The following is a 14,775-nucleotide window of genomic DNA, read 5'->3' as shown; positions in this document are numbered from 1 at the left end:
ATCAATCATCTCCTTTTTATCTTTCATCTTGAAGGTGACTCCTTCCGGATACAGCCATTTATATCCAATTTGGTTGGTCTGAAGAAAAAGCACCAATTCCTTGTACTTCTTTCTGCGCTGCCTCACTTCAAATGGAATGTCTTTGAGTGTTCTGACCACATTTTCTCCCACTCTCAAGGGAGTTCCAGACACCGCTTTCAGAATTGCATCCCTCACATGCCTCTTAGAGAATCTCACAACAATTTCCCCTGGCAGATTATTCTTTTTTATATATCCAGAATATGATCTATAGACCACATCCATTTCGCTTAACAATAACTCTGAGCTCATTTCTGCCGCTGGGGCTAGCAGTTCACACATCAGTTCTCTGAGGCTCTCTCCTTGTTTTTCTGGTATGCCCTGAAAGCGAAGAACCAAGTTGGCCTTATCCATTTGTACTTGCAGCATCTGGTCTTCCAAAGATGCTGTCTTCTCTTCCAGCTTTTCCACCTTCTTTTTAACTTTTTTCGTGGTTGCTGTCACCTCCTTTATTTTTTCAGCATCCTGTTTCATGACTTGGATCATTTCTCCCATCTGCGTTTGAGTTGCAGTGATGCCTTCTGTCATCTTTACCATCTGTTCTTTAAAAGTATTCAGCTGCTCCAGCAGAGGGCGCATACATTCAGCTAAAGCCTTGGCTGTCTTGCTAGCCACTTCCGTCCGAGGACTCTCTGGTCCCTTTGTTTTGAGAAGTCTGTCCTTGACCTTCTTCCTCGCCATTTTATACAATTGTTTACTTTTTCTGAATTGCAAGAAAGTCTCTGGATATGCGCCTAAACGTTAGATGGCTTTCGGGTAAGTGCTTCTAGACAGGTATCACTGTCTTTTTCTTCCGCTCCCCCCCCCCTTTCTGCGTATTTCAGTTCGTTTTCAGGCGTCGCGTGGGAGGCATCCCCCCCACCCTTCGCCTTCTCCGTTTAACTTTTTAGGGGTCTGGGGAGCTTCTTTAGTTAAACAACCGCTTAATCTTGACTCACGTTCATTGCAGGTCTTCCGACCTCGTTCTTTTCTTGTTTAAAACGCTGGATCTTCTTCGCTTGCCCCGGCCAGCGTTACTTGTGCCGTTCGGCTCCACGGCCGGAGGATCCACCGGAACAAAGAAGCGCCTCGATTCTCGGGCATTCTGCCCTTGAAGAGGCCACCTCTTTAAAGTTCCCTGGCCCCTGGACTCTCCCCTGAGCCCTGGGGGGGTCCACGATCCTGCGTGGCCCCTTCCCCCGGCTGTAGCACAGACCTATCCCGGGAGGTCCGGGAGATAGGTCCGCAAGCGTGCCGCCATCGACCGGAAGTCTTCGGCTTTCTTTTTCTCCTCTGCAAAGGAGGAAGCGGGAGAAGAATAAGAGATTGGATTTATACCCCGCCCTTCACTACCCAAAGGAGTCTCAGAGCAGCTTATAAACTCCTTTCCCTTCCCCTCCCCACAACAGACACCCTGTAAGGTAGGTGGGACTGAGAGAGCTCTTTCCGGAACTGCCCTTTCAAGGACAGCTTTTATCAGAACTATGGCTTGCCCAAGGTCATCCAGCAGGTGCAAGTGGAGGAGTGGGGAATCAAAACTGGTTCTCCCAGATTAGAGTCCGTGCACTTAACCACTACACCAAAGAGAAGAGAGCTAGGCAAAAGTGAGCTGCAATGCAGGAAGCAGACAAGAGCCAGTTGCTCCCGGGCCAAATAGGAGCCCTGCAGGGGCTGGTTCCGGCCCATGGGCCATATGTTTGACACCCCTGGTATAGTGGACAGAGTGTCAGACTGGGATCCTGGAAGATCCAGGTTTGAATCTCCACTCTGCCACGGAAGCTTCCTGGGTGACTTTGGCAAGTCACGCTCTCTCAGCCCTAAAATACTTCACAGGATTGTTGTAAGGATAAAATGGAGGAGAGGGGAATGATGTAAATGGCTGTTCACAATTTGTGTTATTTTCTTATTGCCTGCTTGTCTGTCCTTCACGGTTGAAGGCTGCCGTGTATTTAGTAATCTTATCTTTGTTTTCATGTGACTTTGTAAATGTGCAGCTGGATTTAACCCGATTGTCAGTAACAAGGACATCCAGATCCCATTGACAACATTGGCAGAATATCCTGGCCAATGCAGTACATCATAATATTTTGAAATGTTGTCATTGGGTGATAGCAGTGGCATTTTTGAATATGGGGATGTTTGTCAATATGACAGTTCTGTGTAAGTTGTAGTTGTTAATTCATTTATTTCTGCCTTTGGTGTTCATCTGAAAGAAACACAGGGTGCTGAGATCCTTACCTCCTGAGAGTTCCACTGAAATAAGAGACGACTCAAGTAAATTTGTCAAGGGTTAGCCTAGAGAACATTATGAACTTTGTCACCCATATAGAGTAAAATAAATCTAGTTACTGTGTGTTACCTAAAAATAGTCCCTCTGCGAGTATTTTGAAAATGCTGAAAGTCTAAAAATATGGCCTGGTGTTTCTTATTTACAGAGGAAAGTCCCTGGAGTTTGTCAGACTCTTTTTGAAATCTGACCAGTCTTCTCCCAGTCCTGTAGTGTGGATTGTGTGAAAATTTATTCACAAAATACCAAAGGATTTATTGTTCAAGTTATTGGAGTTTTTTCTCTCCATTATATTTACCAGCCCTTAAAAAAACCCAAGCATAGAAAGAGAGAGTTTATTTCAACGAAGGTATAGATAGGCCACAAGGTATAGATAGGGACTCTGGGGCAAGCGATGCTCTGTCTTCTTGGTGCTTGGGGGGTGGTGGTCAACAGTGGGAGGTCTTCTAATGTCCTGGCCCCACTGGTGGACCTCCTGATGGCACCTGGTATTTTTGGCCACTGTGTGACACAGAGTGTTGGACTGGATGGGCCTTTGGTCTGATCCAACATTGGCGTCTCTTATGTTCTAACAAAAGCGGTCTCCTCAACAAAGTAATAATTACAATGATTAGTGTTAAATGCATTAAATTTATTTATATTCCTCTTCTCTCCTCAGTTGGGACCCAGAGTAGCTTAGAACATTGTCTTCCCCTCCTCCATTTTCTCAGAACAACAACACTGTGAGGTAGGTCAGGCTGACATTATGTGACAGGTCCAAGGTCACCTTGTGAGCAATGCTCCCTCTAAGCCGTGGAGTCTTGTGAGCAAAAATTCTACTTTGTGAGCTACTAGCATTAAAGTTGTGAGCAAGCGATTTGGCTACCGTGTAAATTAGTTTGCTTGGAGCCACCCTTCCTGAGCTGAGACAAGAATCTGTGAGCTGGAGGCTAAAAAACTGTGAGCTGGCTCACACTAACTCAGTGTAGAGGGGACACTGCCCAGTGACCGTCTGTGATCAAAGTGGAGGATTCAGACCTGGATCTCCCAGGATCCTAGTCTAACACTCGGTTTATTATGCCACACTGGCGTAAACATTTTCTTCTCACTGATATTGTGAGGGGGGGGGACTGCTTACAAATGGTAAGTGGTATTCTGAAGTTGAAGTGTGGTGCATGAGACAAAGAGTAAGAAAGATTTCAGACATTATGCCTGGCTTGTAAATGTTGATGCAATTTAGGGAAGATTAGTCCCCTCCAGTTACTAGCATCCCATTAACGTGCTGGTCTTGGGGTGGCTTCCTTCCCAAGCTTTACAACACAGAGCCCTGAACAGAAGCAGTGCCTGCCAACATCTTAACTATTTCTTAAGAGCTCTGTCATGTTCTCCTCATGTTTCCGTAGCTTGGGCCTGCCTATGATTTTCTTTCCTTGCTTCTTTACTTTCTGTTTTTCTAAGTTAGATTTGCTAAGTCTCTAATTTGCTAAACTTGCCTCTGGTCTCTTTGTTACACAGCAGGACTCAGCAGTGCAGCTTTCTGAGGGGGTGACCTGGACCTCCAAGCAACATGGCGGGCCTCTTGCGCACTGTCGTCACCAGCTGCTCCAGCCCTCTCTTCAACAATGTTATCTGTCACAAGGTGAAGACGGTCAAGACCCCGTGCATACGAACGTTCCGCACCCACCAGATCCTCTGGTGCCAAGCCCCTGTCAAACCAGGTATGCTGTTGCAATAGAAATGCATCAGAATTGGTGTGTGCAGGGGTCTTTTGGGGCCGGAGCACGCCAGAGCGCTGCTCCGGCAGCCCGCGTGGCGGCAAACCCCGCCCCCAGGTCCCCCGAGCCTGCGCAGAAGCGCTGCAGATTGGGGGAGGCCCAGAGAGCCCCGTCCCCGGGTCCCCCGAGCCCGCACAGAAGCGCAGCCACTCGGGGGAGACCCGAGATCCCTGCCCCCGGGTCTCCTGAGCCTGCGCAGAACCGCTGCCACTCGGGGGAGGCCCGGAGAGCCTTGCCCCTGGGCCCGTGCAGAAGCGCTGTGGCTCGAGGGACGCTCAGAGAGCCCCACCGCTGGCTTCCCCTACCCCCGCCGAAGCGATAAGTAAGGGATCCGCGGGGGTGGGGGTGGCAGGGGCTTAATGGGGATGATTGGAGACCCTTCTCTTCCTTCCTTCCTCTCTTTTCCTCCTTTCCTTCTCTCTTTCTTTCATTCCCACCTTTCCTTCTCTCCTTTCCCTCCTTCTTCCCTTCTCTCTTTCTTTCTTTCTTTCCTGCCTTCTTCTCTTCTCTTTTTTCCTCCTTTCCCTCTTTCCTTCTCTCTTTGTATCCCCTCTTTCCTTCCTTCTTTCCTTCTCTTTCTTTCCCTCTTTCCTTCCTTCTTTCCTTCTCTCTACTCTCTCTCTTTCCTTCCCTCTTTCCTCCTTCTGTGGCCCAACTCTAGTGAGAAGGGGTTTAAAGTTTAAACCCCTTCTCTCTTCGCTCCCCCCCCCCCCCGGGCCAGCTGGGGAAAGGAAGGGGACGCTTTTGAAGATGCCTCCCCCCCCCTTTTGCTTCCCCTTCGGACATCATGTCCGGTAATGGCAGGGGGCGTGTCATATGCTAATAGCCTAGCAGCTCATTAGCATACCGTATGCTAATGAGCTCCTGCAGCTCTTTTTCTACGAAAAGACCCCTGGGTGTGTGTCCATCTAAAAGCAAGTTCTGGCAGTCCCAGGAAGAAGCAAAATCCAGATTAGGGCTATGCAGACAAGAACAGGTTTGTGTTGGAGTTATCAGAAGAGAGCAGGAAGCTTGCAGTGCAGTCCTGAGCCAGTGTGCTCAGCAACAAATCACGTTAAATATAGTAGGACTTCTTTGTGACTGTGCAAATGATGGTATTCTTATTCTCCATTCTGATGGCAGCGTCTAGTGCAAGAGTCCCCAACCTCTTTGAGCCCTTGGGCACCTTTGGAACAATGACACAAGGTAGTGGGCTCAAACACAAAATAGCTGCCATGGGGATCTGAGCCAGGAAGCAAATGTGCAAGAGAGAAGGGTAATTAAAAAAAAAAACAATACTGGAAAGAGGAGTAAAAGGGGGAATAAAACCCACACTCTGGTGGCAGCTACCACTGAAATGTGTTTAAAAATATGCACAGCCATTCAGATCAGCCCCACCTGGCTCCACCCACTTTCCAAAAACACGGGCACCATGTTGAGGACCCTTGGTTTAGAGTGTATCTTTCTGCACAAAAATAAGGGCCTGCCGTTCTTTCTTATGGGGGAAGAGTAAAGACTCTCATTTTGAGATGCAGTCGGCCTGAGAGTGAGTTCTGTCCTGTACCCTGATGCTTGATGGTCCAGCCTTCAGCGGCAGGGGTCCTGCCAGGGGTTGAACTGCAGCGCACTTAGGGTCCTTGTGATATACAACAACTTTTCTCTAATACACTCTGCATGTTATAACCACAGGCATTTGGGTGGTGATTGATAGAGTTATGTTTGAAGGCACATACTTGTCTCTTGGAAAAGCCCTGATTAGTTACCTGCACTTTCAGGTAACCTTCTGCCCAAAGCAAGGGACAAGACTTCCCTGGTGAGCAGCTTGCTGAACCTATTGCTCCGGCTCTTCTGTGTCTAATTGGAGAAGGGAAAGTTGGCAAAGTACTTCAGCCGGCTAGCAAATACTTTGTGCAGAGGAGCTGATCCAGATAGATCAGTGGGGCTGTGCACTTTGTGTTCATCTTATAGCTTAGGTTAACTCTGTAAAGGCGCAAGCTCATGAAGCATGCTCTATCTGACTTCTTTATTTTTTACTGGTCTGCATAGTTGGGTAAAAGGTAAAGGTTCCCTTGCTCGAAAGCTAGTCGAATCCGACTCTAGGGTTGCGGTGCTACCCACAGGGAAGGGCGGGGTATAAATTTAATAATAAATAAATAATAAAATAAATCTCTGTTTCAAAGCCGAAGAGTCAGCGCTGTCCGAAGATGTTTCCATGTTTATGTGGCCGGCATGACTAAACACCAAGGCGCACAGAACGCTGCAAATAGCTAATTTACCCAGCCATTGCCATAAGTGGCTAACTTACCCAACCATTGCCTTAAATAACTAACCCAATCATTGCTTTAAATAAAGTCACTCTTTATGAGTTTAGCCATCCACCATTACAAACTGACATTTCACAGCAGCATATTGTGTGTGTGTGTCCCTCGCCCCGTTCGGGGCAACGGGACAACATAAATAACTGCCCTGGGCAGCAGAGATCCACCAGATGCAGTGGTACTCCTTAAGCATCTCTGTTGGAATCAGTAAAGTCTACACAGGCTTCCTCACAAGCACCGTTCCCTTCACCCACCCACTTCTGTCTCTTCAAAACAGCAATGGGCTGAGCTGTGCACCTGCCTGGGAACAGTTCTGCCAGGCCCGCCCAAGTCTGGTAGCCTTATCTTGTCCCAGGCCCCTCCTTTAGGTTCCTCTTCCTTCCTTCTTGACACCTCCTCGCCTTTCCCAGCTAGCTCACTTTCCTCTCCTTCCCTGTCTCCCCTCTTTCTCTGAGCCTTGTTTCTCTCTTAATCCCTTCCTTGCCTTACCCAGTCCCAGCTGAGTTTGCATAGGGTTAGCCAATGGCCCTTGCTACCCCCCACCCCGCCCCCAGTGAATGCCCTGGGCTGGCAAACCTCCTACCTCTGCTGCTCTGTTCAGCTGCTTCCTGGTGGGAGGGAGACTGCCCTGCAGGCGTGCCCCCACTCCTGCTGGGCCCATCAGGCTGCTGTTCTCTCCTCGTGTGGTGCCCCGCCCTATCCTGGAGCAGCTGTTGCCTTTTGCCCAGTAGGTGGGGTCTCTTTCAGCCTCCGCTGCTGCCTCTGTGCAGTTTCACAAATGCATACTAGACCAGTCGTGTTCACCGTTTCCTGACCCAGGACCCACCTTTAGTCCTCAGGCAACAGTGGGGCCCACCATCCTGCAAGCATGTGACAGGAAGCAGAGGACCCGTAGTTATGACATCACGGGGAGGGCATGTGCAAAACATTTTTCGATAGAGGGAGGCTGGGCTGGGATGAGAGGGAGAAGGTAAGGGAAAGTTTCTGAGGGGAGGGAGTCTCTGAATCTACCTGTGCTAAAAAATGAATCCACTGTTGAGCCATCTCATCTCACCGTCCTACTGCAGAGTGCCCTTGTTCTGCGTGCGCAGTAGCAGCATATCCTTCCAAAAAGCAGCAAAACCCCCGAAAGAAAACAGGGGCTTTGTGACCCCCTCCCCGAAGGTCCCTACTCATTGAAGACCACTGCAGCTCTCGAAGGGATCACCTGTAAAATTCATCTGTCTTATTCAGTACTCCTGTCTGATTTTCTTTGTAGCTCCCATTGCAAAGAACACTACTATATACCTTTCAGTTAGACAGGATGCTGTAGCTAATATCAGATGTAGGCCAGCCTGTAAAAAGGGGAATACAACTACTCATTACCTCCCCCTGTGCATCTCTGCCATTCTTCGTCAATCTGACATTTCCCCTGATTTCAGGTTTGATTGTCTATAAGGTACAAAGTCCTCTGGGCACGCAACTAGTATCACTTATTGGGTTCACGCCGCTCATAATGTGCAGTATGTTGAAGTGTTATCTGGTCAAAAGGTATGTACAAATGTTAGTGTGTTCAAGATATACCAGAGAAAACTCTCCAAATTTGAGTGGGTATGCATGTAAATACAGTGCTCACTCTGACATTTCACTGGCTGCTTCAAAAGGGAGAGTCATGTTAGTTTTCCAGAAAAAATGAAAAGGTATCTTGTGATGCCTTGAAGACTTAACATTTATTGAAGCATAAGCTTTCGTGGAATTGAGCCCACTTAATGAGATGCATGAAATGAAACCCTAGGCAACAGAAGTATATAAAGAGCAGAGAGGAGAATTTGTGATGAGTGAATCCAGCAGCTGTAAAACGCAAGCAGTATAGCTTCAAACAATTCTCTGCAAAAACATGCAAGATAAATTTAGCATATAACCTTCTGAGTATATCTTTTCCTCTGCTGAATATATATTTATTCTTACTGAGGTTTCATTTCATCCATCTGACAAACCTGAAAGTGGTGTGTAGTGCTTAAGAACAGTGGACTTCTAACCATAGCATGCTTGAATTGGAGTAAGTCTTGGGAGCTTTGCTGTGGTACGCTTCAATACAGTGTTCAGCCACTGGCTATCCAAGCTTTCTGCTTGCTTGTAATTCACAAGGTACAGCCTGAAGGCCTCTGTGTTTATAACTGTTCCAGCCTAGAGCATTTGCAATTATGTATTTTATTGGTATGCTATCCTAGGAGCTCCACAGGAAACACAGCTTTTCCCTGTATGAGTTCGCTGGAAAACAGTGTTCCAAAACTGGGAAAGCCATTTTGCTGGTACAGCTACACCAGCTGACTGTTTGCTTTTTCTATGACTGTACAAGATTATAACTCAATAAAAACATGAAGGGCAAACATCTCTGACAAGGGGACGATAACTCTCTTCAGTTTTCCCCACTGCCTTCCCTCAGTTTGTTCTAGCCTTGTGGAGCTTAAAGTAAAGTAAGCAAATGAATTGACTTCAACTGAAATTATGCCGTGCACACTCACTGTATAAAAGCTAATTTTTGTTGTTTTAAATACAAAGCAGTCCAAAAATAAGGTTTCTGGGTTCTAAATGCCTTCAAAATGCCTTCAAAATGCCTGAGCCTGGCTCAGTGGGGAGGGTGGGGTATAAATCGAATGAATGAATAAATAAACAAACAAATTTAATTGGCTTGCTCTAATCAATGACTTGAATGTTTCCTCTGGTTACAGTGATGCCATATCTCATTTTTTGTTGCCTGCCCAATTTTTTGCCATGATGCTTTTCCCCATTCTTTTCTTGCTTGCCAAAGTCAGATCCTTGGCTCAGTGAACTGAACCCATTACATCCTCTCTGGCTGATTTAGCACTAGAGCTGCCTCGATGTTGCGCCGCCGTTTGCCCCAATACTATTGGTCAATTTCACACCCAAAGCCGCGGGGCTGCATTTGACCCGCGGCTTCGCCTGATTTCCTCCGCAGTTTCGTGATCCTCAAAAAACAGGATCACAAAACTGTGGGGGAAATTGGGCGAAGCCGCGAGTCAAAATGCAGCCCCGCAGCTTCGGGTGTGAAATTGACCAATAGTATCGGGGCAAATGGCGGCGCAACATCGAGGCAGCTCTAGTGCGAAATCAGCCTCTGTTTCACGGTGAGAAGCCAGAAAGAAAAACATTGCCTTGAGCACATGTTACCTGACACTCTTGCCTGGGGGAACTGCTTTCAGACATGTAGGGCTTGGGATACTGGAAGCCCTGGTTTGCACAGTAGACCATTATGGAGTCCTAGCAAAACACATAATCATTAATTGCTGTGCTTGGATCTCTTCTTGCTATAGAATGAGGTGGTGGAAAGAACAGTACAATCGCAGACTGCTGGTGAAGGGTGACGGTTTTTTGTTCCGTGCTTTGCTGTGTCTTAAAGCAAAACAGAACAGATTTACCACGAGCCCTCTTTGAAGCAGGATTGCAGGATGTAAAATTCCCTGCACAACAGGGGATAGGCTGATGAGGCTCAGTTTTCCCCCATAAGTTAGTTTTCTTCTGGGAAGTGTTTTTTTAAAAAAAAATGGGGAGGAGAATTGAACAAAATAGTATATTTTCTGCAATATGAAATGTTGCAGAGCACTCTGCTACCCCAAGTTTACACTTGTGCGTCGTCTGCATTTTGCAATCAAGTGTTTTTTGTAGCTATAGTAATAGTTTGTGTTGTGGGAGGGCCTCTGCTCTGTACAGGAAATTCTGTTTTTTTCCTTAAAGAGTCCTGACATTCAAGAGCCTGAGTAAAATGGGCAAGATTTTTCTGTGTTGAATCACAGCAAGGCATGTTTATATTTGTGCTGGGTATGTTTGCAGACAGTTTTCTGTGTAGTTTGGCACACGGGCAAGTGGCAGAAGGATGGCTCGGCATGACTAAGATTTAGCTCAGTGAAAAGTCTGGGCGAAATAGATTGTAGGCAGAAATTGGTGGCAGAGTGGATTGATTTCAAATCAAGGTTGCTGTTGAGTCCCCAAGAAAAGCTTTAAAAAAATTTAAATAAAGTTTCCTGTTGTTCAGTCGCACAGTCGAGTCCGACTCTTCGCGACCCCATGGACCAGATCACGCCAGGCCACAGCAGAGAACTCAGACCAAGTGTGATCCACTGGAGAAGGAAATGGCAACCCACTCCAGTATTTTTGCCAAGAAAACCCCATGGACAGTATCAAAAGTTTCCTGAGGATACTTCATATTTTCTCACCAGTGACACAATATTTGGTTAATCTGGCCACTAAAACATGTTTTACTTAGACCGGAATAGTGTAAATGATTTACTTAAGTGGCGTATACTTCATATAATAGGCCCTTTTTTGCAACTGGCAGTCTGACAGTTTTCTTTTGTAGCGAAGTATGGAAATAAAGCTGCATCCTGAATAAGCTTGTCCTCCCGGCCTTAATTCTAGCATTGTTTCTGTTCCATTTTTTCTCTCTGCTCCTTGTCCCATATTGCATAATCTCCCAGCCTTAACCCAATTCCCCCCCTATGCCAGCAACACAAAGAAGCTGTCTATCCAAAATATTTGCTTACGACAGTCCTTGTGTGTTTGCATATGCACCATTGTTTAATGACACCGCAGAGGCCAGAAGTTTCTAAAAGGAAGGGCTGGGAAGCTACAGGGCAGAGCAGTTTATTTGTGTAAGACGGAAGGAAAATAGTCTTTGTTTCTCCAGTAAACTACCAAGCATAAAAATATAATAATACAAGATAAGATGGGAGGACATAGTGGGCACAGCTCCTGATGATGCTGTCTTGTAGGGGGAGGGGCCCTGGCTCAATGGAAGAGCCTCTGCTTTGCACGCAGAAGGTTCTAGGTTCAATTCCTGGCATTTCCAATTGAAAGTACTGGGTGGCAGATGATGTGACAAACCTCCACCTGAGACCCTGGAGAGCAACTGCCAGTGTAAGGCAGCTTCATGTATGACGTGTGTTATATTTTTCTCGGAGCAAGGAACCGTATCCCAGTGCTAGTGGTGGCTCGTTTATCTGTGGCCACCAAAGACCAAGCCCACAATAACCATACAATAATGCAATCTATGGCTGTTGTGTCATATTTATCATGCTCGGCTTGGTTAGAAAAGCCAGCTTTAGTTCGGTGTTTAGAAGTTTATTGATCATGTTTCAGCTGATGGTAGCACGTTGAATTAAGACTTCAATTTTAGCAAGCCATTTGTAGAAGAAATTGAGAACTTAACATGGTTTTGCTTTTTTTAAAAAATCCTTTCCACTGTGTTATGACTGAGGTCCTTTTGACTGAGAACATTGGAGTTGACAGTGATCTGTCAAACCTTCTGGTCTGCCTTGGTGACAAATAAATGGAATGCTTAAGATTAAAAATGGTTGCCACTGGAAGTAGTCCATAGATGAGAACCATCTATAGAAATGGCAGATTCCCTTTTCAGTCTTACGTATTATACCTCCTCTTTTCTTCCCCCTCCCCCCCCCCCCCACACCACCGCTTTGTGCCCAATTCCCTTTTTAGTCTTACGTATTATACCTCCCCTTTTCTTCCCCCCCCCCCCCCCCCAGCACTACGGATTTGAGCACTGTGCTCTCCCCAAACGACTGTTTTTGCTTAAAGTTTTGGTATACATACAGAGATGCATGCTGCTAATTGATAAGAAGCCATAGCTCAGTGCCAGTGCATGCCACTTAAATTTTGGAGCTCTCTCCCCAGGGAGACACATCTGCCCCCTTCTGTTGCCCTCTTCCACCATTGGGTGTGAATACTTTTTCATTTCGCTTAGTGTTCCTTCAGTGGTACTCCCTTCCTTCCCAATGTTTAATCGTTGCTTTTATGTTTTTTGAATGTATTTCAGCTCTGGTTTTAATGATGCATTTCTTGTTGGTTTTAATGGCTTTTAAGATGTGATTTTATTATGTATGTTATAATTTGTTAGCGGCCTAAGGGCAGAAAGATGGGATATAATTTTTAAAAAATAAATAAAATAATAAAGTGATACATGTGCAGATGGTCCCAGGTGGAATCCATGGGCTCTCCTGTTAAAGGACCTCAGGTAGAAGAGGTTGGGTGGGACCTTTTTTTTAACCTGAGACCAATGTTCCCTCCAAGCTGTGGAGTCTTGTGAGCAGGGCTTTTTTTGTAGAAAAAGCCCAGCAGGAACTCATTAGCATAATAGGTCATACACAATAGCAGAAACTCATTAGCATATTTGGCCACACCCCCATGTTACCAGAAGTGTGCTCATCCAGCCACACCCACCTTTTGCTTCTTATTCTGTTTACCTTGTTTGTTGTCAAAACCCAGGGCTTTTTTGTAACAGGAACTCCTTTGCATGTTAGGCCACACACCCCTAATGTAGCCAATCCTAATGCGTTTCTGCTGTTGGGTGTGGCCTATTATGCTAATGCATTCCTTCTTGCTGGGTGTGGCCAACTTGGAAGCCAGCCGGAACTCCGTTCCTGTGCGTTCCTGCCCAAAAATAGCCCTGCTTGTGAGCAAAAATTCCGCTTTGTGAGCCACTGGCATTAAAGTTGTGAGCGAGTGATTCGGCTGCTGCATAAATTAGTTTGCTCTGGAGCCCTCCTTCCTGAGCTGACACAGAAATGTGTGAGCCAGAGGCTGAAAAACTGTGAGCTAGCTCACACTAACTCAGCTTAGAGGGAACACTGCCTGAGACCCTAGAGAGTTGCTGCTTTCCTAAACAGACCAGTGTGCTAACAAATTTAGAGTCCAGGGGCACCTTTAAGACCAACAAAGGTTTATTAAAGGTATGAGCTTTCGTGTGCCTGGCACACTTTTTCAAATACACTGGAATGGCAGGCAAGGTTCAAACTTATAGCCAGAGAACCTTTAAGTTTGAACCTTGCCTGCCATTTTAATGCATTTGATAAAGTGTGCATGCACACTAAAGCTCGTACCTTGAATAAGCCTTTGTTGGTCTTAAAGGTGCTATTGGACTCTAAATTTGTTCTGCTGCTTCAGACCAGCATGGCTGACCAACCAGTGGTCTGATTCTGTTCTTGTCAGAAGAAGGTGACTTCATGTAGCAGTCCGGGTGTCTGGTTCCTAGGCCAGACTTTTCCTTCCCCAAGAGAAGTGAGTCCCAGGCCTGATTAGCAACTGCCTGTGTTGCTTGCCTGTGGATCTTGGCTTCCTTGTTTCATCCTTCTCCCTCTGCCCCCTGCACATTTTCCTCAGCTCTCCATTTGCAGCTGCTTAGAGTTGTATGGTGAGCATAGTGGCGTACCTCGACCAGGGAAAACTACAGTTCAAGGTCCTGTTTGGCCATGAACCACTTGCTGTGAGCTCCTTTGAGAACCATAAATGTGATGTATTTTGGTTCTCTCAAGCGAGAACCATTTGCACTGTGGAAGCAACTGGCCCTCCTGATCAACAGTGGAGGCCAATTCTGTGATGCATCCCCAGGTGGTGTTTGAAGAAGGCAGGAGGCTAGTTCAGTTTACACTTGTCATTGTTTTATGATATCTCTATGGGAAGCCTAGCAAATTTAAAGCTACCTCTTCAAGGAGTGAAGACTTTAGATAGGGTGTTCAAGAATCACACAACACACTGATTTCTTTGAAGCTGCAGATCAGCTCTGTCTGTCTCTCTCTCTGTACCACAACTGTCCCTGTTCATCTCCCTGTTCTTCTGACAGGCTGTCTCTCAGCAGCATTTTTATTAACAGAAAGAAAAGTAAGCTCATTCATTCGTACATTTGTTACAACAGAGCAAAAGACTTTATAAGCTTGAAAAATACAGTGTAGTTCACAGAATGTTCCTTTACAGGCAAGATAATCTTTGAATGTTGCAAAAGCTTGTATGCTCTCAGTAATTCATTGTTATAAGAGGAATTTAGCAGTCTTATGCAAACTCAGAAAACCTTGTTTCCTGCTTGCCAATTCTCCCGGCAGAGTGTCTCTGTGGGAATGTAAACTTTGACTTGGGAAGCCTGAACTTTGACCCCGGGCATGCCTCCAGGATTTCCGTTCCGACCCCACATGCCACCCTTTTTTGTTTTAATTAATGTGCAGGTAAGAGAGGAATGCCATCCTCCAGGCCCACAGGCCATTCGTCTTCTGAATCAGCATGAGATCAGGCTACAGCCACCTTGAGTGGGTAAGCTTGCTGTGGAGGGCGACAAAGAGAGCTGAATAGTTGAAGTAACGAAGGAATGCATTGCAGAAAGCAACATAATAATATGAATCCGGTCACCCCATAGACAATCAGTTGCTGGAACCATCCCAAATTAGGAAGCCAGCCTTTGAACCAATCCCAGAGACCGTCAAATCCCACATCTTGCCGAATATGACCAGTGAGATTTTCAAGCTCTTCCAGATGATGTTCAATGCTCTGACCATTATCAGTTAGATTAAAGCAACACATATTTTTAAAAGAAGAACAG

At 46.1% G+C, this 14,775-nt stretch overlaps 1 protein-coding gene across 1 annotated transcript in view; it reads left to right on the top strand.

Annotated features, from left to right (window-relative positions):
• Window positions 1-14,775, top strand: part of NNT (nicotinamide nucleotide transhydrogenase) — a 97,023-nt gene that overhangs the window by 11,178 nt on the left and 71,070 nt on the right. The window contains 1 exon segment of the mRNA XM_015424482.1: window positions 3,839-4,041. Within this exon segment, the coding sequence (XP_015279968.1) occupies window positions 3,891-4,041 (151 nt within the window). The 5' untranslated portion in view covers window positions 3,839-3,890.

This window comes from Gekko japonicus, unplaced genomic scaffold, assembly GCF_001447785.1.
Source record: "Gekko japonicus isolate JY-2015 unplaced genomic scaffold, Gekko_japonicus_V1.1 scaffold82, whole genome shotgun sequence".
Taxonomy (NCBI): Eukaryota; Metazoa; Chordata; class Lepidosauria; order Squamata; family Gekkonidae; genus Gekko; species Gekko japonicus.
This window is presented reverse-complemented; position numbering and strand designations above follow the sequence as displayed.